This window comes from Brachyhypopomus gauderio, unplaced genomic scaffold (assembly GCF_052324685.1).
Source record: "Brachyhypopomus gauderio isolate BG-103 unplaced genomic scaffold, BGAUD_0.2 sc51, whole genome shotgun sequence".
Classification (NCBI taxonomy): domain Eukaryota; kingdom Metazoa; phylum Chordata; class Actinopteri; order Gymnotiformes; family Hypopomidae; genus Brachyhypopomus; species Brachyhypopomus gauderio.
Window position 1 is genome coordinate 2,227,300 of NW_027506876.1, and position 24,528 is coordinate 2,251,827.

Sequence of the window (24,528 nt, forward strand, 5' to 3'; positions counted from 1 at the left end):
GACGTTTTTATGTCACTTTTATGTCACTACCCACTTTTTCCAAACTCAGAATCAAGGACCACAGCTATGATAAAAACTGGAACACAAGTTTTTTTCCCTGTTAGTCCAGCATAATTAGGAGGAATACTTATTGCATTACTGCGCTTCCATGCATTTCCAGGTATGGTGAGAGGTGATATCTACCGTGGGCATCAAAGAACTCTTCGTCTGAGTTATCTTCTGAGTCCCGTGCGATGCTCTGCATCCTCCATTCTGAGATGCTGTGGCGGGATGGACTCACTCATGTAGCGAAAATAAAAGTTTTCCTTAGGATATCTCGTCAAACAAATCTTACATGCAACTTACATGTTATAAAGTTACATGTTATAAAGTTATGTTTCTATTGTATCTTTACACAATAATGAACATAAACATCAAAGAGCATTGAATACAGAAGAATTAAAACCCTAACCCTAACCTTACTATAGAAGAATTAAAACCCCAACCCTAACCTTACTGTAGAAGAATTAAAACCCCAACCCTAACCTTACTGTAGAAGGCTATAACAATCCATTTCACAGCATCCATAAAACAGGCTGGTGAACTTGATCAAAATTAGACAAATATTATTAATCAGACCAAAAGGGACAACAACCTCAACAAACCCATACATGCGTGCACACACACACCTCCTCTCTTAGATGATCTAGAAGATCTAGATGATGTGGACCACTGTTTGGTGAGTGTGCTCCTCGCCTGCAGGGTGTCTACCACCTTAGCTTCTTCTGGGCTGGGACTGAGCTTGTCCTGAACCTCCTGGCTCTTTTCAGGGAAGGAGTCTCCTGTGCCATTGGTGTCTGTCACCTCATCGGTATACTGGGCCATTTTCTGTGCCAGGGCCAGCTGGGTCTCCAGCTCCAGGTGTCTGATGTCCTCCATGGTCAGGCCGTACCACTCGTCCTGCCAACACCACGCCTGTCTGTGCGCACGCACCATCACCTTCCGCAAACCTGCCATACACACATGAAATTAAAGAATCTCTCATATGCATGAAGAGTTGAAATATCTGTTTGCTAGCTGGTTATTGCTCTTGGTGTATATGCAGTACAGTCAATGCTACGAATACTGGAAGAACGAATTACTGTAAACAATAAAAAATTATTAGGCGGAATTTAATTTAAATATCATTTAGTTGAGAAGCATCTTAGATGATTGAAACATAAAATGTTTGGTACTACACTGTTTGCTGAGACATGATGAGTTACATCACTGGTGTTTAGCCATAAAATAATCACAGCAATACTGAAAGTCTATCCAGTCTATATCAACTTAAAAGATGAAATTAGGAAATGGTTCATTCAACAATGGAGTGACTATACTCTGATATATGTGCTGATATGTAGCTTTAAAAAGGAACATTATTTCAATACATTTTTCAATGGCATTTGTCTCATCCTAGTGAAAGCAATTTAAAAATACATACCAACATCATGGATGAAGCGTTCAATTTTAGATTGCATGCCCCAGTATCTAAACTCTACTTTGCAAAGTTTGTAGGCACACATGATTGGTGATTTGCTGGGATCTTGGACAAACTCTTCAATCCAGTCATCGGTCAGAGGGCCGCGGCTGGTTTTGACAGAGCGGAAGATACGCGGATCCTCTTCGCCTTTATACTCGTGCGGTGGAATCGGGTCCTTCACTATGTCAATAGGATCTGGACAAGAAAAGGGCTCTTATAATATTATCAATGGTACATTCGTTTTTTATCACATTTAGTAATATGAACTGCACCATAGCACATAAATACAAGCTTTTGGAAATATATTTTTACATATTTAATTATGAAATCCTATAACAAAAAGTCATAACCATAATACAACAATAGAATAGCAATGCAACACTAGAGTAATTGATCAGTATATCTTTATAATATATGTCAATATGACAATATTTTAAAGTCAGGCGTGACGGCTCCCCCTTACAAACACGTTGACTTTTGATGGTGTTGTTTTTGAGTTCCACGTGTTTTGTGTTTTGGTTTCTGTGTCATGCCCCTGAACAGATGTAGCCTGTTGCCTTTATATTTACCCTGCCACCTGTGTGTTATACCTTTCACTTCACTTTGTAAATACCTACTTTATTGTTTATTGGCGTTACACTGGGTTTGTTCGTTTCTTGTTTGAGGACTAGTTATACTTTTTTTTGTTTGTTTCATTAAATCCTTGAAAATCCTGTTTCCTTTTTTGCCTGTATGCTACCCATGACAATGTGATAATAATTAATCTATTAATCTAATTAATCTTGTGATAACAATTAGTCTATTATTACATTGCCTAGCCTTACAATATGCTCTAAAATATTGCCAGCTCCTTTTTGTGGAGTAGTACAGCATCTATAATCCCATTTTACATCTGCTGCATTGACTAACCATTAAATATGTAGATCAGAGACTGATTTCAGGTTTCATTAGAGGTATTAAAACATCTTAACAACTTAATTAAAGTATGTGAAATTATGTAAATTAAAAAGAAATATTGTATGACCACATTTCACAGCTGAATAGAATGTCATTAATCATTAAAATGAACATTTAAATGGCCAGTAGAGGCCAACTGAAAATACCAGTATTACTGCTACTAATTCTAACAGAATAAACAAAGTCTCAAAAAATTAGCACCTCCTTCAAAATATAATTAATTGACTTCCCCAACCCACAGCCATCTGCCTGCCAACATATAAAGTATTAGATACTTTCAGTATTAGCAAAACCATATACCTAATGAATGCGTAAATTATGTCCAGTTTCATGGTTTGGATGTAAATGCAGACACCAGACAGGAACAGATATCTTAACATACTCAGAGTTCTTAACATACCCAGAGTTCTTAACATACCCCGAGCTCTTTACATACCCAGAGTTCTTTACATACCCAAAGTTCTTAACATACCCAGAGTTCTTTACATACCCAAAGTTCTTAACATACCCAGAGTTCTTTACATACCCCAAGTTCTTTACATACCCCGAGTTCTTTATATACCCAGAGTTCTTAACATACCCAGAGTTCTTTACATACCCAAAGTTCTTAACATACCCATAGTTCTTTGCATACCCAAAATTCTTTACATACCCCGAGTTCTTTATATACCCAGAGTTCTTTACATACCCAGAGTTCTTTGCCTTCTTTCTGCTTGAGACATATTAAAAACATCTGGCTGGTTTCCTGTATCAGATTTGTAATATGTTTCAATGTCAATAGAAAACTTCTCAACGAATGGACAAGTGTACCTACAAAGACAACAGGACAAAAGGATTAAAAGATTAAAACACCCTTAAGTCTCAGTTTAGACCCTTAACTCTCACATTATATCATGTACGTTATCTTATAGTTCAGTATGAACAATATAAACATGAACACATAATCTAGTTCAAGGTTATGAAATCACCCAAAAGGGTAAATGGTGATGTCCTTGAGATACGACCTTGAGTATCTAGAAAGGCGCTATATAAGTTGAACATTCATTCATTCATTCATGTCACCATATTCTCTGGAGCAGTTAGAGATGAGGGAACAGCTTGACATAACAATGACAGTCAAACCCATAGGATATACAAACAAGAAAAGAGACACTGAGAATCTACCCTAAACCCAGATCCCAGTCAGGTTCTGCGGGAGTGCTGGAGGGTCAGCCTCACCGTGTGCGAGTGTATGGGTAAGCGTTCCAGGACTCCTCCTCTACCCTCAGTGCTGCTTTAGGCAGGATGGAGCGGAACCAGCCAGGGATGTGCATGCCGATATGGTAGACCTTATGAGTGTACTGGCCGTTCCCTCCAGGTCCATCTGTGTAGGGCCGGTTCTCCAGGATCTCCACACCACTGCCCTCACCACAACTCTCCTCTCGGCTTTTCTTCTGAACAGTTAATGACCCACAGATGAGCATTTGTGAGAAAGCTCATTACAAAGTAGCAGTAAAGATGTTCAGTTTCACATAAACTCGTGACTTAGCCAACAAAATCTCACAACAAAGATTTAAATGACATTTAAATGTCCAGACTGTATACAATGAATGTTTCATTCATTCGTTTCGTTTAGTTATTCATTTGTTAATTTATGCACACAATGGTAAAAGTGACTTTACAAACTATATTGGTGGCAGTTAATATTTGAAAATCTGTCCTGTTCTAAACCCTACTGCACTGTAGTATATGGACAGTCATGACTGAATACTGTTAGACTGGAGATGTTAGATTTGAAATAGAACTAAACTGCAGTAAACAGATATCCAAAAGTTGAAGTGAACATCCATATGCTAATCTTCACGAGCCTCACTAGTCTCTTTGCTCAAGTTTACACAGTTATTTTATTTGAAGTAAGTATTATGTTTGAGTATTATATAGTTTCACACAAAGGTTTGGTCTTGCCAAATGTGTCCAAGGTTTACAGGAAATGAGTTATACAACTGAAAGTAACAATATTGCTGAATACCAGGTTCCAATTGGCTACTCAGAGGCCACTTTAGACAAAATGGGTGAGGATTAACCACTACTGTTGATGAAATAAAGATGTGAAACACAACATCCAAGTTTGATCATCTTATGCAGAAAATTATTAAACATGCTACATGCTGTTAAAGCTTAACAGTTAAATTGAAGTAATTGTAAACTGGGTTCTGTGAGATACCTGTATGCGTGTTGCCCTTTTAAGCTTCACACATTTGAATAAAAAATAAATTCGTTCAGGTAAAAAAAGGCTTCTGGGATTGTCTGACCTTTGCATCGTGTTTATTCAAAGCCACACTGTGTTTGTTCAGAGCCAGGTAATGGTGACAGACACACCCAGCTAACGTCTGGCTGTGTCACACTGTGTTTATTTAGAGCCAGGTAGTGGTGACAGAGACACCCAGCTAACATCTGGTTGTGTCACACTGTGTTTATTTAGAGCCAGGTAGTGGTGACAGAGACACCCAGCTAACATCTGGCTGTGCCACACTGTGTTTATTTAGAGCCAGGTAGTGGTGACAGAGACGCCCAGCTAACATCTGGCTGTGCCACACTGTGTTTATTTAGAGCCAGGTAATGGTGACAGAGACACCCAGCTAACATCTGGCTGTGTCACACTGTGTTTATTTAGAGCCAGGTAGTGGTGACAGAGACACCCAGCTAACATCTGGCTGTGTCACACTGTGTTTATTTAGAGCCAGGTAGTGGTGACAGAGACACCCAGCTAACATCTGGTTGTGTCACACTGTGTTTATTTAGAGCCAGGTAGTGGTGACAGAGACACCCAGCTAACATCTGGCTGTGCCACACTGTGTTTATTTAGAGCCAGGTAGTGGTGACAGAGACACCCAGCTAACATCTGGCTGTGCCACACTGTGTTTATTTAGAGCCAGGTAGTGGTGACAGAGACACCCAGCTAACATCTGGCTGTGTCACACTGTTTATTTAGAGCCAGGTAGTGGTGACAGAGACACCCAGCTAACATCTGGCTGTGCCACACTGTGTTTATTTAGAGCCAGGTAGTGGTGACAGAGACACCCAACTAACATCTGGCTGTGCCACACTGTGCGATCCCATTATTTGCCTTCTTTGTTAGATTTAGTTTCTTTTGGTTTGTTTGTTTTTTAAGTTCATTTTTTCACTGTTATTTACTATACAGGAAACTAAAATGAAAAACCAATATTTGACAATTCTTGTCACACCCTCCGTTCCGGACATGCCTGCCAAGGACTACAATTCCCAGAACCCCCAGTGCGTGCGTGTGTGTGTGTGTGTGTGTGTGTGTGTGTGTGTGTGTGTGTGTGTGTGTGTGTGTGTGTGTGTGTGTGTGTGTTAACTGCACAGATGGGTAAATGCGGAGGACAAATTTTGATTGAGGTGAAAATATTGAGGTGTAGATGAGAAGAGGAGAAGAGGAGAGAAGGAGAGGAGAGGAGGAGAGGAGAGGAAGAGAGGAGAGGAGGAGAGGAAGAGAGGAGAGGAGGAGAGGAGAGGAAGAGAGGAGAGAAGGAGAGGAGAGGAGGAGAGGAGAGGAAGAGAGGAGAGAAGGAGAGGAGAGGAGGAGAGGAGAGGAGGAGAGGAAGAGAGGAGAGGAGAGGAGGAGAGGAGAGGAAGAGAGGAGAGGAGGAGAGGAGAGGAGGAGAGGAGAGGAAGAGAGGAGAGGAGAGGAGAGGAGGAGAGGAGAGGAGGAGAGGAGAGGAAGAGAGGAGAGGAGAGGAGAGGAGGAGAGGAGAGGAAGAGAGGTATGGGAGCTGTCCAGTTAAATCTGCCTCATTAACCCTGACAGGCCTTTTATTAGAACTGCACCCGGCTCTCAACAACAGAGCTGGCTCAACAGATTTAACACACACACACACACACACACACACACACACACACACACACACACACACACACACACACACACACACACACACACACACACACACACACACACACACACACACACAGATTGCTCTTTATAGGCATTTCATTAGTTTGTTGACAGGTGCCACTGAGCACCTTTGACACAGACCATAGAACTGATATACACAAAGACCTCCAAACAGAGCTTTCACACACAATGATCCATGTAGTGGGAAAAAAATTTTTGTAACCACAAGTTTTTAAGGTGATAACCTGTAATAGCCTAAGTTCAGGTTTCAGCAGAAAACACAAATATGTGTTTAAAATCAGGAGAACAGGTGGGAAAGAGACGGGCCACACAATCACAACAGGTGAACAGGGCTTCTTTTGCTGCCATGGCAACTCCCAGTACATTAATAGGAGACTCCAATATTCCTGCTCCCTTTCTCTGCTTCTCTACTTCCTCCCACTCACACTCTCCCTTCTTCTCTCTCACTCTGTTCCACTCACCCTCTCCCTTCTTCTCTCTCACTCTCTACTCCACTCACCCTCTCCCTTCTACTCTCTCACTCTGATGCACTCACACTCTCCCTTCTACTCTCTCACTCTGATCCACTCACCCTCTCCCTTCTTCTCTCTCACTCTCTGTTCTACTCACCCTCTCCCTTCTTCTCTCTCACTCTCTGTTCTACTCACCCTCTTCCTTCAACTCTCTCACTCTCTACTCCACTTACACTTTTCCTTCTCTCTCACTCTGTTCCACTCACCCTCTTCCTTCTACACTCTCACTCTCTGTTCCACTCACCCTCTCCATTCTACTCTCTCACTCTCTACTCCACTCACCCTCTCCCTTCTACTCTCTCACTCTGTTCCACTCACCCTCTCCCTTCTTCTCTCTCTCTCTGTTCTACTCACCCTCTTCCTTCAACTCTCTCACTCTCTACTCCACTCACACTTTTCCTTCTTCTCTCTCACTCTGTTCCACTCACCCTCTTCCTTCTACACTCTCACTCTCTGTTCCACTCATCCTCTTCCTTCTACACTCTCACTCTCTGTTCCACTCACCCTCTCCCTTCTACTCTCTCACTCTCTACTCCACTCACCCTCTCCCTTCTTCTCTCTCACTCTCTGTTCCACTCACCCTTTTCCTTCAACTCTCTCACTCTCTGTTCCACTCACCCTCTTCCTTCATCTCTCTCACTCTGTTCCACTCACCCTCTTCCTTCAACTCTCACTCTACTCCACTTACACTTTTCCTTCTTTTCTCTCACTCTCTGTACTCCACTCAGACTTTTCCACTCACATTTTTCCTTCTACTCTTTCACTCTGTTCCACTCACCCTCTCCCTTGTTCTCTCTCACTCTCTACTCCACTCACACTTTTCCTTCTTCTCTCTCACTCTGTTCCACTCACCCTCTTTCTTCTACACTCTCATTGTCTGTTCCACTCACCCTCATCCTTCTTCTTTCTCATTCACTACTCCTCTCACCCTCTCCCTTCTTCTCTCTCACTCTGTTCTACTCATCCTCTTCCTTCAACTCTCTCACTCTCTACTCCACTCACACTTTTCCTTCTTCTCTCTCTCTCTCTGTTCCACTCACCCTCTTCCTTCTACACTCTCACTCTCTGTTCTACTCAACCTCTCCCTTCTTCTCTCTCACTCTGTTCTACTCACCCTCTTTCTTCAACTCTAACTCTCTACTCCACTCACACCTTTCCACTCACCCTTTCTCTTCTTCTCTCACTCTGTTCTACTCACCCTCTTCCTTAATCTCTCTCACTGTTTACTCCACTCACACTTTTCCTTCTTCTCTCACTCTCTGTTCCACTCACCCTCTCCCTTCTTCTCTCACTCTCTCTGTTCTACTCACCCTCTTCCTTCTACACTCTCACTCTCCGTTCCACTCACCCTCTCCCTTCTACTCTCTCACTCTCTAGTCCACTCACCCTCTTCCTTCATCTCTCTCACTCTGTTCCACTCACCCTCTTCCTTCAACTCTCACTCTCTACTCCACTCACACTTTTCCTTCTTCTCTCTCACTCTCTGTTCCACTCACCCTCTTCCTTCTACACTCTCACTTTCTGTTCCACTCACCCTCTCCCTTCTACTCTCTCACTCTCTACTCCACTCACCCTCTTCCTTCATCTCTCTCACTGTTTCACTCACTCTCTTCCTTCATCTCTCTCACTCTCTGTTCCACTCACCCTTTTCCTTCTTCTCTCTCACTCTCTTCCACTCACCCTCTTCTTTCATCTCTATCACTCTCTTCCACTCACCCTCTACTTTCTTCTCTCTCACTCTCTACTCCACTCACCCTCTCCCTTCTTCTCTCACTCTCTACTCCACTCAACCTCTTCTTTCTACTCTCTCACTCTGTTCCACTCAACCTCTTCCTTCTACTCTCTCACTTTGTTCCACTCACCCTCTTCCTTCTACTCTCTCTCTGTTTCTCTTCCTCTTTTCTTGTGAGAGTGTGGAGAAGACATAACCAGAGGCCACTGATGTCATATAAGCTGAACTGAAGAACAAATTTTATGAGAGTTGAAATTCATAATGTCCTTTGACATGTACCTATTTCTATAGATTACTGATTTCAGTAATAAATCTAATTATCACTTTTTGTTCTTCCACACGGGTAAATAAGCAATGCTAATCTGGCTCATAAATGAACTTATTTTTTACTGTTTTTGGTAAAAAATAGTGAAAGTACTTTGTAAAAATCACTTAAAAATAAAAAAGCAGTGGTATTGTCATCATTGTCCTCTCTAGTTTTAAGGTTTATTTCTAAGATTTTAAACTCAAATCCTTAAAGTTTAATTTAAGGATCTATATGCTTTAAATCATTTTTCCATACCAGCAGTCGTGTAGTTTTATCTAACATGTAATCATTAATTAGTTTAGTTATATTTAGTCATAACATTTTTCTAACTGAAAATTTACGTGAGGAATGTGAATAGAAGTTGTACTAACAGACTTCAGAAGATTTCATATTCATAGCTTTACCTGGATCATGTAGAGTTGTGCGATACGGTATTCATCCACACTCAGAGGCATGGGGATACGATACTCCTTAATTAGCATCCTGGAAAGTGTGAGTGAGGAATGTTCTGGAAGGGCAGCAGGGGCAAGAAAATAAAGGAAGGGAGTGGAAAGAGAGAGAAGGTTAGATGTAAAGTAATATGACTCTATAATAAAATAATTAGAATTCAGTTGAAGGTAAAACATTCTGGCAAATATTTTACACCTCATCTAATTGTTAAAACATGTAAAACTGTAAAAACAAAAATGAAAAATCTGGAAATTGGACGAAGTCTGGAAGTATTCATCCTACTGCATGCTTCCCTCTCACTGATGCTTAAAACATGCCACTAAAATCACATCACTGGAGCTTCACTGTAACAGATGAATACAGGATGAGATCATGATTACTGGTTTAGGTTCTTATCATGTTTCATAATGGCCCAGAACAAGATGAAGCCCAGTCATCATATATTGCTTACATATCAACAGATTTATGAGATTCCCAGACACAGTTAACCAATAAACTGTGGTCCAGGTCTAGGGTTAATGTGTGGAAACCAGCACCAAGACATCTTATTTATGCTCTCCTACTCTCTCATTGAATGCCCAGAAAGGAAAGATTTACACTATATTGCCAATATTATTCGCTCACCCATTCAAATTATCGGAAAATTATAGGTGTTCCAATCACTTCCATGGCCACAGGTAAATAAAATTAAGCATCTAGGCATGCAGAATGTTTTTACAAACATTAGTGAAAGAATATGTCGCTCTCAGGAGCTCAGTGAATTCCAGTGTGGAACTGTGATAGGATGCCACCTGTGCAACAAATGTAGTTGTGAAATTTCCTCGTTCCTAAATATTCCACAGTCAACTGTCTAATTCAGGGGTGGGCAACTGGCGGTCCGCACTGTCCTCACTCAGTGCGGCCCGCAAATACATCAATAATAATTTAATAATAATAAAAAAACCGACTTTTTTGTTCTTGTCACGTAGGGCTATGCCCCCCTCTCCCGTGTCGGTGTTGTTCCTTGCCCGGTTATCCCGCCCTGCGTGTCTGTTGTCCTGGTTTCCCTCTGTCTGCCACGCACGTCATTGTGTTCAGTTGTGTCTAGTTTAGTCCTGTTTACTTGTATCTCTGTGTTTCGCCCGTTGTCGGTTATTTGTGGTTTGTTCGCTGTTCTGGTATTTTCCATCTCCGTTGTGTTTCTCCGTTGTGAATGGCTCTCCTGTTACGACTCCTGCCTGTCCTGTTGACCACTTGGACGGCTCTCCCATTTTGACCCGTGCCTGTACAAACGACTTCGCCTATGGAATTCCCCTTATATAATAAATCTCGCTCTTCTCAGCGTTTGTATCCGCCTCCTCGCTCCGCAGCGTGCTACGCGTTACAGTTCTTTAATATGAAGGAGTTCAAATTCCTTTTTGCACTTTTTTATTAAGCAAATGTTTTGTCTTTGTTGCTTATTAAGGACATTTATATGCAGAAAATAGATGTATGTTGGTGCAATAAACATACAGATCTGAATTCATTTAAAATGTGTTCTTATTGAGAATAATTTGTAGTGTCTTTCATATCCAATTATTTGAAGTGTGTCATGAGGCCCTCCAATAGTGCTGAAAAAATTTTGGCCCTCTTTATCATGGAAGTTGCCCATCCCTGGTGTAATTGTATTATAAGAAAATGGAAGTGTTAGGGAACAACAGCAACTCAGCCACAAAGTGGTAGGCCACGTAAACTGATGGAACAGGGTCAACGGATGCTGAAGCGCATAGTGTGAAGAGGTCGTCAACTTTCTGTACAGCCAATCATTACTGTTACAGCCATTTTGCATGCATTTATTATTTATTATTAGTTAATTTAATTTTGTGTCAAATGCAGAATTGTTATGTTTTGTGATATTGGATTTCGCCCTTTTATTTTTCTTTTGGATAATGAAACACTTGAGTTTTTTGGTCACGAGGGTAAAGGTTATACGACGTAGGATAGTTTGAGGAAAGGTAAGAGGGAAGCTTGGTAATACACATTTTTTGACCACGCTTTAATTTGATCATTTTCATTATATGCAGTTAAGAATGATGGATCATGGATTATATCAACTAAACATTTCACTTGTACAATAAATACGTTTTTAATGCAACGGAATCGGAGAGTGTGCGTTGATCATGCCGGGCTTCTCAGCATTGGACAAATGGACAGAACAATTACAGACATCCAAACTTCATGTGTCCTTCAGATTAGCTCAAGAACAGTGCACAGAGTGTTTCCATGGTCGAGCAGCTGCATCCAAGCCGTACATCACCAAGGACAACGCAAGGTTGGATGCAGTGGGGTAAAGCACACCACCACCGCACTCTAGACCAGTGGAGGCACGTTCTCTGGACAGACAAATTGCGCTTCTCTACTGGTAATCTGATGGACGAGTCTGGGTTTTCGGGTTGCCAGGAGAACGGTACTTGTCTGACTACATTGTGCCAAGTGTAAAGTTTGGTGGAGGGGGGGATTATGGTGTGGGGTTTTTCAGGAGCTGGGCTTGGTCCCTTAGTTCCAGTCAAAGTAGTGCAACTCTGAATGCTTCAGCATACCAAGACATTTTGGACAAGTCCATTCTCCCAACTTTGTGGGAACAGTTTAGAGCTGAAGAGAATCACACAGAAGATATCACAGAAGTGGCATAGATTCAACAAGGTACTGGAAACATTCCACAGAGAGTCTGGTCCATATTGACATGATAGCATCAGGCAGCATCACTGCAAATTTGTCTGCACATCCATGATGCGAATCTCCCGTTCCACCACATCCCAAAGGTGCTCTATTGGACTGAGATCTGGTGACTGTGGAGACCATTCGAGTACAGTGAATACACTGTTGATGTTCAAGAAACCAGTCTGAGATGATTCACCCTTTATGACATGGCGCATTATTCTGCTGGAAGTAGCCATCAGAAGATGGGTACACTGTGGTCATAAAGGGATGGACATGGTCAGCAACAATTCTCAACTGTGGCGTTGACGCGATGCTCAATTGGCACTAATGGCCCCAAAGTGTGCCAGGAAAATATCCCCCACACCATTGCACCACCATCTGAGAACTGTATCCAGGAAATACAAAACTGCATGGCATCTAATTTCAATTCTGAAGACAGGTGTTGTTTCTTGAACCCAAAGCAGCAAGAAGCAATAGGTCTAATATTCCTCTTATCCTAGAATCCTTTCCAGTAACATTTCAATTTCAATACTGCAAAAAGCTAAGGTGTCACTATTGATTTGGATCTTTCATTTGACACACACATACAGTATGTAATGTCACTAAGGCTGCCTTTTCCAAGCTGACAAATTTACTTTCATTAGCTGATGCAGAGAAGCTGGTCCACACTTTTGTCTCGTCAAGATTGGACTACTGTAATGGCCTTCTAATTGGATGGTCTAAAACCCCATACTCAATGGCCCGCGGGCTATCTATTTCTGGCCCGCGAGCTGTTTTGAAAAGTTTTTTTTTTTTCAATTGCGCTATCCGCTCTTATTTTGAAATCGCGCACCGCGATCTCAAGACGATGCCGGGGATATTAACAACAAACAGGTAGCAGATGCCCAAATGCGTTCGACCCCCCCGTCGACAGTTTACGTTCACCCCCCGTAACCGGCCCCTTCAGTGATAGGAAAAATATAATGTGGCCCGTCATCATTTCTATTTGAGTACCCCTGCTCTAAACAGTTCATAAAGAAACTCGAACAGAATGCTGCAGCTAGATCCTAACTAGGGATAGAAAATTCAATTACAGGAGGTCCTCGCGTTACGTCAGTCCCGAGACACGATGTTTCATGGTCACAACACATCTCTCATTTACTGTATAAAGCCTTGTTTCGACCTACGTGGTTTTGCGTTGTAAACATCGTAACGCAAACTTTTTATTACTGTTTATTTATTATTTCATTATTAAATGTATTTTATATGTTTTTTGATAATTACTGTGTTAGGATAGGTGTTGGGACCCCCTGTGTATTAGTCCTACTCTCTCTGCGTTGCACTGGCTTCCGGTTAAATATCGAATTGATTTTATAATTCTCTTGTTGGCCTATTATAACGATGTGGAGCTAGGAGGTGGACACATGTGCGGAGGAGAGTTAGGTTTATTAACCGAGATGTTAACAGCATCCTGTTGCCGAACTGTGCTGACATGGAGGGCACGAGTGCACGACTGCAAGGCATGATCACAAAATACAAAGACAAACAAGTGAGATGAACTGAATATAAACATAGAAGCAATAATGACACAGTAATGGCACTAAATAAAACATACAAAAATATATTACATGTAAAGGCCTACAACTAACAAGGAACATTGACTTCCAAAACACTGACAGCAAAACACAGGCAATATAAACCAAACCTGAGGCTCAACATCTACATTGGAGGGACTGTGACTGCTCAGTCTGGAATTAGAACTATAAGTTAGAATTATAGAACTATATTAGAACTATAACTAGAATTATAGAACTATATTAGAACTATAAAAATGGACTTTTACTAGTAGGCCGCCCAATGGAGGTTTGGTTCCTTTTGAGTCTTGGTCCTCCCAAAGTTTCTTCCTAATCCCCACCATCATGGGAGTTTTTCCTTGCCACTGGCTTGCTCATTAGGGATCTGGACCCATGCGATTGTTTTTAGATCATCTCCACAGTTCTCAATGGATCAGCATTGAGAGAACTCAAAAGGTCAGTTTTTGGTGATGTCAAGAAACATTTTTGGTCGATTCAAAGGTGCTGACAATATTTAATACAAAAAAGCAACTAATAAAATACTGCTAAATATAGATCAATCTTACACAGGCACACGTCACACCAGAGATTACACAGTCAGTTTAACGGGGTTCATAGTTCAAGTTGATAAAAATTTAAGATGTCTAATTATTGTTTCTTCCTCATGCTCTTAGGGAGTTTTTACATGCCACTGTCGCCCTTGGCTTGCTCACTGGGGGCTTGAATTGGGACACTTGTAAAGCTGCTTTGTGACAACAACTGTGACACAACTATTGTGATTGATTGAAGATGCACTTCCTGTTTTATCAGGTACATTGGAGAGATTCTCCTCTAAGCAAAATATGTACTAGAAAACCTTACCTTGCACAATCATTAGTAAATGTATTAGGTATCTGCATTTTATATTTAGTTAATCATTTTCAGCTGTGTTTCAGTGACACTGTCAGTGTCTGAGATGAGTGTCTGGGGTCACTTAAACATCTACACATTAGGACCTCTGAATCTGACCAATGATAAATGGGTAGAAAATGGCTAAGGCAAATACAAAAATTGGGTTATAGCAATGGGCAGCATGGTGGTGTGGTGGTTAGCACTATCACCTCACAGCAAGGTGGTTTGGGTTTGATTCTTGGTTTGGTCTATGTGAAGTTTGCATGTTCTCCCTGTACCTGTGTGGGTTTTCTCTGGGTATTCTGGTTTCCTCCCACAGTCCAGACATGTGTGTTAGGTTGATTGATCACCCTAAATTGCCCGTAGGTTTGAGTGTGTGCATGCATGCGTGTGTTGTCCATGTGGTGGACTGACGACCTGTCCATGGTGTACCCTGCCCTTGCCAAATGATGCTGGGATTGGCTCTAGTCTTCCTGTGACCCTGACTAGTGGGATTTAGCCGTAAAGATAATGGATGGATGGGTTATATTGTGTGCCATATTTTTGTCAATTGTGATTTTTCACCGCAATCGAAATTTGTCCTCCGCTATTTACCCATCTGTGCAGTTAGAACACACACACACACACACACACACACACACACACACACACACACACACACACACACGTGATTACTAGGGGGGTGTGGTGCACACGTGCCCAGAGAGCGGTGGGCAGCCCTATCCTGGCGCCCGGGGAGCAGTTGGGGTTAGGTGCCTTGCTCAAGGGCACCTCAGTCATGGCCTCAGGTCTGGGAATCGAACCCACGACCCTCCGGTCACAAGACCATTTCCCTAACCACCCAACATAGCAACATGGAAATGCATAGGGTAAAGACCAACTGCACATTGAAACAGTGTACCTACAAGGCTGGTGTTTCTAATACAATGGAAGACCAATCAGTATGTGTTTAATTCATGTATACTCAAACTAGTGCAAACAAAATTGTAACACTGTGGCTTCAATAGAGACTTAAAGTCAAAGTTAAAGCGCTTTTCACAACACATGTCAAAAAGTAGCTTTTCAATCGTATGGGTCCAGATAAATATTCGGAAATTTTGGAATCTTGGGAAAATTATAATTCAGATCATTTCCCCCAATATTCTTCTTCCTCACCTGTCAAAAGGTGTTGAAATACAGCTACATGAAATATAGGACCTTAGCCTTGACCACCTATGTGTGATTAATGCATGGTTATGTAACAGTACAGTCACACACGCACATATAATGTATCAAGCAGGGTTTGTGAACAGCAGCCACTATTCACAGTGCTGATCCTACAACCTCCACCGACGTCAGCAGATCTCCTCAGATGATCAAAGTGAATTCAAAGACTGTGACATGAATCAAGTGTGAAACATTCACTTTAAATCCAAATACATACAAAAATACATAAACACATACACAGTAGCCTTCCATAAAATACCATTTTTATCTGAGCATTTTCCTTTTCTTTCCTTTAATCCCCCCTTTTAGAGATTTTCTTGTACAATGCTGCCCCAAAGACACATGGTGCAAGACTCAGAATAACTGCTCTCTTGGGAGGTTCTGTGAGGGAGAAGTAGGCTGACGCCACTGCAGCGTGGGCAGAGTAACAGCAGAGATGGCCGTGCAGGAGGAAGACACATACACAGTTCTGGGTCAGATCTTGCCCCTTAAAGCAGTGGTGTTCTAGAGGGCTTAGTGTACATGCTTGTGTGGAAAACCAACAAAGCTACTTTGGAAATAGCGTTAACAGTGATGTACAATAATGAACCAATGTAATAAAAAAGTGTACTTTTATCCAATCACTTACATTTTTAGGTATATGTCAATGGAAATACATTCCATTTACAAATATTTTACTTTATTTTTTACCACAGAAAGTCCCTATCTGTAAAGTAGGCTTTTCTGGCCACATATTCTAATGAATGTCCAATTGACCTACATTAAAACACTTTTATTGTGGTATGGTTGGCCTGCATGATTTTAGGTGATATATATTAATAATTGTTAAATTATATATTAATAATTGTTCAAATACACTGATTCAAAACACTCTAACGATATAAATCTGACACTGTACAACACCCAAAAATAAAATACACACATTATATTGTGAGGACCTACTAAGGTCCTGTGAAGACACCTGGACTGGTCTAGGCCCCAAACCTGTAGTGTTAAGATCATCATGAACGAGAGACCATGTTCAGTGTAATACTTCTATTCTTCTGTTCTATTTTATAACATATTTTATAACTGTCATGCAACCCGACCCCAGGAACTCCACTTCCCAGCATGCTCGACGGCGCCGGTCCCGTCCAGCCCTCCTACTACCTGTTATTATCGTGGACTATATAGCCTACCCTACCTTGTGTAAGTAATGTCAACAACTTCTTTGAAGCACACCGAGCATTATGTTTCTCTGCTGTATTATTTATGGTTCAATATGTTTTGTTTCTCGATTGTGTCTTTTGGATTATCCCCTTTGCACTTCTGCCTACCTTTTAAGGTCTGTGAGCATCTGTATTCCAACATGTTTCCAGCATTACAACAAAATGTAGAACATTTTTTAATGGTTTTGGAAACGCAGACCTATCCTTTAACAATGCCTTACATGACTCCTACCACCTGCTCATTTGCAAGGGTCTTCTTGCTTTCCCTCTGCTCATCACAAATGAAGCATTAATGGAAACCATTATACAAATTATTCTGCTACACTGGGAATATCTGTAATAGCGTAATAGATGTAACAGATGTTAAATACTGCCACAGTCTAATTTCAGTTTTGATCTCTCAACTCTGACAATTGAAGAGCTAGTGTTGGATTAGATTATAAATAGACCTAAAGGATTGTGGCATCTGGAAGAATGCAAACCTTGTTTATGTCACTTGCATTTTAAAGTGCATATAAATATATCTGTTTTATATTTCGCAACTGTCACGTAGGGCTACGCCCCCTCTCCTAGCTGTCACTCTGGTTTCCCTGTTCCCTCGTGTCTGTGTTGTTCCCTGCTCCTGGATCCCGCCCTGCTCGTCTGTTTCTATGGTTTCCCCTCGTCTGCCACGCCTGTGTCATCATTGTTATCACCTGTTCCTAGTTTAGTTCCATGTATATTAGTCCCTGTGTCTCCCATGTCTGTATCGGATGTTTTGTTCATCCAGTTGGTTTGTTCATTCCTGTTCGCTGTTTTGATGCCGTTAGTGAGTTTGCTCTTTGTGTTTTCCGTATTCCGTATTTATCTGCCTGTTCTGTGTTTTCCCCGTCGTGCTTAGTTTCCCTGTCCAAGTATGCCTGTGTATATTTCCTGTATGGACAGCCCTCCCGATATGACCCGTGCCTGTTATCACGACTCTCATTATGGAATTCCATTTAATAAATCTTGCTCTCCTCAGCGTTTGTGTCCGCCTCCCTACTCTGCATCCCGCAGAACGTTACAGCAACATTCAATTAACATCCAATTTTCACTGTATGTTAATGCAGTGTTTATTATTATAGCGCATACAGCACCTATCTAAAATATTTTACTGCAGCCTATATATAGCCTGGCCACAATAATCATGAAATATAGACTAGCAACAATAAGCCTCATATATATTCTAGCTGCAATAAACATATGCAAGCAAGATACTTTGCCCTAGGAATTCTAATAATAACCATGCTCCTATTGTAAAAATGGAGCCACTGTTCTACAGTCTGATGGTATAGCACAAACAGGATAGGTACACTAAGGGCCCAGATCTAAACTACAAAATGTGGGTCAAATTAGCTTAAACACAAAGCAACAATGAAGTGAATTTTGAATAATTTGTTTTGCCTTTCTGTTATTGTGTGCATAAGGTAACTGATTCGTGTTTATCCTTTTGAATGTGGCACGTAGTCCATGGTTTTTCAATTACCAAAAAAAAAAAGTGAAACTCAGCTCTTTTTGGTAACCCATTAATTAGTCAAAAGTCAAAGTTACATTTATTTATATAGCGCTTTTTCAACACGTGTTGTCACAAAGCAACTTTACAATCGTATGGGTCCAGATTCCTAATGAGCAAACCAAAGGCGACAGTGGCAAGGAAAAACTCCCTATGATGGTGGGGATTAGGAAGAAACCTTGGGAGGACCAAGACTCAAAAGGGAACCCATCCTCCATTGGGCGGCCCGCTAGCACAAGTCTGTATTTGTGGACAAAAGGTGGTTCTACAGTTATAGTAGGTTCTAGTTCCCAGACCAAGTAGTAGTCACAGTCCCTTCAGTGCAGATGGTGAGCCTCAGGTAGGAGCTAGCATCAGCACGTCCTCTTGTGGCAATGGCACATTCAACCCCGGCATTAGTACATCCACCGACAAGCCAGACCATCTCCCAGGTGCTTGTAGGTGCTTGCATGCAATCGTCTTAGGTAGAAGCATGCAAAAACATAGACAATACAAGTTGAGTGTGTGGACATCAATTTAAACCACCATTGATTTAAATATATGTAGCTCACGTGCCAGTGATTAGCATGTGGCTCCGGCAGGCTAATCTATAGCAGCATAACTAAAGGGAGGGGTTCAGAGGTGACCACAGGCATGAGGGCTCACTGAGACATTGCTTTCTAGTCAAGTCATTGTCACAACTACAGTGATGCCATAACAGCATCAACATCTCAGATAACCAGAAATCTCAACGTCTACAATTTTGTACAAGTTGTAGCTTCTTTATTGACTGTTTAGAGCAGGGATGTCAAAGTCAAATACACAGAGGGCCAAAAAACCAAATTTGCTACAAGCCGAGGGCCGGACTGGTTCAATGTTTATTAAAACATATTGAAATTACTGCACATAGCCTATTGAACCAAGACCTAACACAGTGTATATTATTTAATGCTTAAATGAATAAAGCAATATTTTCTTATGGATCTGTCAGTAATTTCAAGTGAAAACATTTTTCAACAAGCAAACAGATAAAAACAAACTTCCTTCAAAGAAAACATGTCCTGTACATTAAATGAATAAAGTAATAAAGGTTTGAAAAGTGCTGGAATTTAAGCTAAAGTGAAAATGCTTGAAAGTGTAACTAATTCGTTTCACAACAAATAGCTGTCTGACTGAACAGTTCTCTTGTATTACGTTAACAAATACGAGCCTCTTGTAATTCCAGGACGAAACATGAGAGAACGTGAAGAAGTTAAGATTGGGCGTTTTGAAAATAAACAACCATTAAATAATGTGATTAAAAGCAAATTATTTCGAATCATTTCGAGTATATGTATAAATATTTAACTTAATAAAGTTTAACTTGCTGGGAAATATTGAAATGGACCTTTAAAGTGACGTACAAGTGTTTTAATTCCACATTATAAAGGTGTATGAACCCTGCAAACATGACTTTGTTCATTGCGCTGAAGCGGGGCGCATGCAAAGTTACAAAATTCGAGAGGTGCACAACCTCGCGAATCGACAACGCGTGAGGCCCTTGCGCTCGGGCAGTGCCACTGCGATTACGTCATTTTCGCCGCGCGAACCCTCTTTCGGGGGGGGGGGGGGGGGGGGGGGGGCACGTGAAACCTACTTGTCCCGGGCCCCAGCAAGACTGTCAATGGGCCTGCACATATTTATAACCACACTGTTATAAAAATGTACCAATACACTATCAACAAAGTTTATGTTCTTAAAGTTATTCTTCTTCACATTTTGAGCATTTGGTAGACACTCTTATCTGGAGTGACTTACATATTTGATGAGTATTGTGCATCAGACAGTAAGTGTCTACTCTGTTTTGCTAACTATGCCTCCAAGTAATGGAGAGAACAGAGGGTTAGGGTTAGGTATTTGATATGGATGGTGTTTTAATTGGTATCAATATTTCATTAAGTAAAAAGTAAAAAAGAATGTGAGCTGGCTTAATCGGTCCAAGATTGCACTGTTCATGTTCATGTCTAGATATTGACTGTGGACCTGTCCTAAATATGATTCTAAATATTCTTTGTTGATGTGCCATAGCATTTGTGAACAATTATGGAAAGTCATTACTTAACAGCAACATTGTTATTTATGTAAGATTCCTCTTTCTGCAAAACAGGAAAGTTTGGAATATTAAATAACCTTCTAAAAATCTAAAAATTATATAATTTTAGATCACATTTGTATACAAGCTAACATTGACATTCTGCTTCTGTCTTTTTCTAATTATCAGACAAGTTTTATTTGATGAAACAGCAACAGTGATAAGGATAGAATATTTGAACATCAATATGTTTAGTTGTAACTTTACATGATTGCTACTCATCTTCACTAGTGGCTGCTGAACCGCATGGCTTGATGACAAACGTAACACATGAATGTGGGTAGCTTCTCACCATCCTCAGAGAGTACTAGGTTCTTTATGTAACAGAAAACAGCTGAAGAAGGATCACATTACCATTCCATATGGTCTGTATTTTGGAAAATCTGTACCTAAGCAGCTGCTACCTATATTAGATTAATTCTGACAAAAGAGAGAGACATTGTTAATAATGTTTGAATTTCTACATTAGATCCACATTTATGAATTATAAATAGAATTTATGAACACAATTTATGAACTGACCTTGTTAATAGTTTATGTTGATTCACTGTAGTGCTTAGTAACATGTTACATGTTAACATTTTTGTGATATTAGGAAACACATAGTAATTACTAACCTAAGACCTTACCTACTGTGCCTACTGTGCACTAATGTCAAAGTCCTGAGATAGTTCACTTATTCAGAGGAAGTGGATGAGGACACAAGTGAACATGCTGCTTTGACAGAGGCTGTACATGACACCAACAGTTCAGACAGACGTTGCACACGTCCACTGCACCCTGTCAATGTCTTATTCCCAACTGGAAATGTCTGCATATGCACTTACAAATGTACTTCTAGGTTGAACATATCACTTGTGGAAATAAAAATATTGCCAGGTTCTTTCTAACAAAATATAAATAAAATACATTTAAATTTTAATAAAATATTATTGAGTGAGATTATTGTTCCTCGGACTAACATAAGGCAAAAATGTTTTGACTACCATTCTTTCAGATGAAGGCATCCTACATTGTGGTTGATTATACAGATAGGTTCAAATGTATCTTAGGAGTCTGAACACCAAAAGCAACATTGTATGTAGACAAAAATGTAATTAGGACAAGATGTAGTATCTTAAATATATCCTCGTAGCTCATTCTGTAGGTGTTACCTCTAAGCCCCACCCCCCACTAGCTGTCAATCTGTCGTGTGTCAGTGTTTTGCCCTACCTGTTTGTTCCGCCTTCATTGGTAACCCTGCATCTTAATTAACATTCCCACCTGTGTCTTTGGTTAATGCTTATTCTTTGTATTTAATCCCCGTAGTGTCATGTCATCAGTGCAGTGGGGAACCGTCAGGGCCCTCTACGCCTTCTCAGAGGGCCTAAAAATATTCTTAAAACATAAATATATATAAATAATTTATCCAATTTTATTTTATCTACTTACAGTTTGACAATCGACATTTAAACAATTACAAAAATATAAGCAAATAAATTATTCAACGTTGTCTATTCAATCTGTGTTTGAAGGTGAGGGGTTAAGTGGAAGCCTGTGAGCCTGTGTCTCCCCCTATCAGGACTGTGATGCCTCCCTAGAATGTTGGTGATTGGTGGGCCCGCTGTTCATTTACATTTTCTGTTGATTCCTAGTTTTTCCCGTTACACCAGAATCCCAGTTGTTGTGTTTGTCTGCTTGTTTCCTTCCATGTAACTGATGTACCCTAATTATAACGCGTTATGTTGTTTCTCTTGGTTCTTTCAGTTGATCCCGTTCATTCGTTCTCCGTCCGCGTTGTACTCATTATTTATAGTAACCGTGTCTGTTTGATGATGTATGTTCGCATTTCTGTTCCTAGTTGTCTCTTTGCTAGTCCGCCTTGTCTGTTTGTTCGCCCCAGTGTTGTATATGTTTCCTAGTACCTGCCTTTCTTGTAGTGTGTCTGGTTATTTGTGTAGTTCAAGTAATATACCTGTTTAAATTCCTGCACTTGCGTCTCACCTGCCTAGTGCAAAACGTTACAGTAGGTTATTAGTTTTAAACTGTTCTCTGTTGATCTGTTATCAACCATATCATGTTACTATGGTGATCAAAAAGGCGTTGCAAAGTCTGACAGTTGGAGAGAAAAAGTACTGAAAAATGGTTTCTTACGCCCATCATTCTGAGCCATCTTAGTGAACATTTTATGATGCATAAGGCACAAATTTCACCAAATTCAGTTATATGTGTCACGAATGGATCCACTCCGTCTGTTAGTCCTGTCCATGTATTCCGTTGTTCCTCACATTCTTGTCACGGCTGTCCCTCCCCTTCTGCTTTGCTCTCGGGTGTTTCTGGCTTAACTTTTGAATTATTAGATATTTATACCTGTGTTTCAGTCCCCCTTGGTAAGTCAATGTGTCAGAACCCCTGGTTGATTGTATTCCTGCCCTGTCAGTTGTTCCTGTGATTCTATGATTTTTGTCCCTTGTTCTGAGTTCTTGTATTTCTCATGCCTCTTCTACTTATGTCAGTTTGTCAGCACCCCAGTTAATAAACCCTGCTCTCCTTAGCACTTGTGTCCATCTTTTAGCTCACCAATGTTACAATATGTTGCATTAGATGCGAACAGTGGAGCAAAAATCTAACCTATGATGTGATTAATATATAATGATTTTAGCATTTCATCTATAATTTCTTCAATAATTTGTTCTACTGGCAGAAGTACTTCATTCCTCAGCAGCTCTGTACACTGATTTTATTGTAAGAATAGTGTCACTAAATAGAAAAAATGGAATGAATTTCTGATCATATTTTAACCAACCCAAATTTAGCAGTACAGATAATTTGCATGGATAAAAATGGTGATGCATATTACTTTCAAGTGTTGATCAGAGTATGTCTCAAATTAAACTATGGTGGCTATGTATTAAACTTGTTAAAAGCGGTTCCTATGTGATATGTCCTTTAGCACAATGAAATTACTCTGGGTGAGAAACAAGTGAAATGACGGCAATAAAAATGTGGGGAAATCCCCTATCAGGTTAAACCTGCATGTAAACTAGCAATATCTTAAACTGCCCTGGCTGGTTAGCAAACATTTTGCCATGGATGTCAAATATTAGACTTATTTTGTACCACAAACACATTTTATTCAAGCAACACAGGGTTCACTTAAGGTTGTTTGCTTTTGACTTACTGTTTCTGAAGAACTGATCCTTTTTTATTGATTTGTTTTTCTGATTCATCATGTTTTATGCCTTTGATAATGCTACTGAAATGACCCCCAAAATGCTGGTATTGCTGGTATATGTTTCTGACTTTTCATTGACACTCATAATGTATGAGCATAAGTAGAGGTGAAATATGCTGTGTGCAAGACAGGACGAGTTAGTCTGGTAGGTGTGGTGAGACACAGCCATGTGCTTCAGGCATGTGTATATGTGTATGACAGTGTTGGTTTTTGGAAAACTGTACTTTCTGTGTATATATACAAGTTGCCTATATAGTTTTTAGTGTAGAAAGTCAATATATGATCTAATTTGACACAATGCTTTAGTTCACATGTGAGATGTGTGTGACTAAGTGCTAAATCCCCAACTTAAGTTGCACTAATAACATTTGCCCACTTAGTCAATTCTACACTATTACAGTCACTTAAACTAAACTAAGAATTCAGGAATAGTTCTTCATACAAGTATACTGTGCAACCTATGCCAATATACAACACTACGGCATATGCCAATATACAACACTACGGCATACACAATATTAAAAACGCAATTTGGTCATTACGAAAAAGCATGCATTCAAAAACGCTGGTTATTTAGCCAGACATACAAAGCAGCTCTGCTGTAACAACTTCTCATATGCATATGATCCCAAAGTGTTTCCCTACATCAAAGCTATTTAAATCTATTAAAATATATTTAAAGCTATTTAAATCACAAATATGGAAATATTTCAGCTACAGATAAAATGAAGGATAGGGGATCACAGACAGGGGAGCACAGA

General features: G+C 40.3%; 1 protein-coding gene across 13 annotated transcripts in view; it reads right to left on the minus strand.

Annotated features, from left to right (window-relative positions):
- The window catches only part of LOC143487899 (membrane-associated phosphatidylinositol transfer protein 2-like), a 99,973-nt gene that overhangs the window by 57,606 nt on the left and 17,839 nt on the right, over positions 1-24,528 (minus strand). For 11 of the 13 annotated variants that reach the window (XM_076987182.1, XM_076987181.1, XM_076987184.1 and 8 more), the window contains 6 exons: positions 9,330-9,433; positions 3,677-3,891; positions 3,147-3,268; positions 1,463-1,696; positions 669-989; positions 184-279 (listed from right to left, as the gene is read on the minus strand). In XM_076987182.1, coding sequence (XP_076843297.1) covers positions 184-279; positions 669-989; positions 1,463-1,696; positions 3,147-3,268; positions 3,677-3,891; positions 9,330-9,407 — 1,066 coding nt within the window. In that variant the 5' untranslated portion in view covers positions 9,408-9,433. Of the gene's footprint in view, positions 1-183; positions 280-668; positions 990-1,462; positions 1,697-2,858; positions 2,864-2,894; positions 2,901-3,146; positions 3,269-3,676; positions 3,892-9,329; positions 9,434-24,528 lie in introns of those variants that run through there. The other 2 variants (XM_076987189.1, XM_076987188.1) reach the window with 2 other exon arrangements.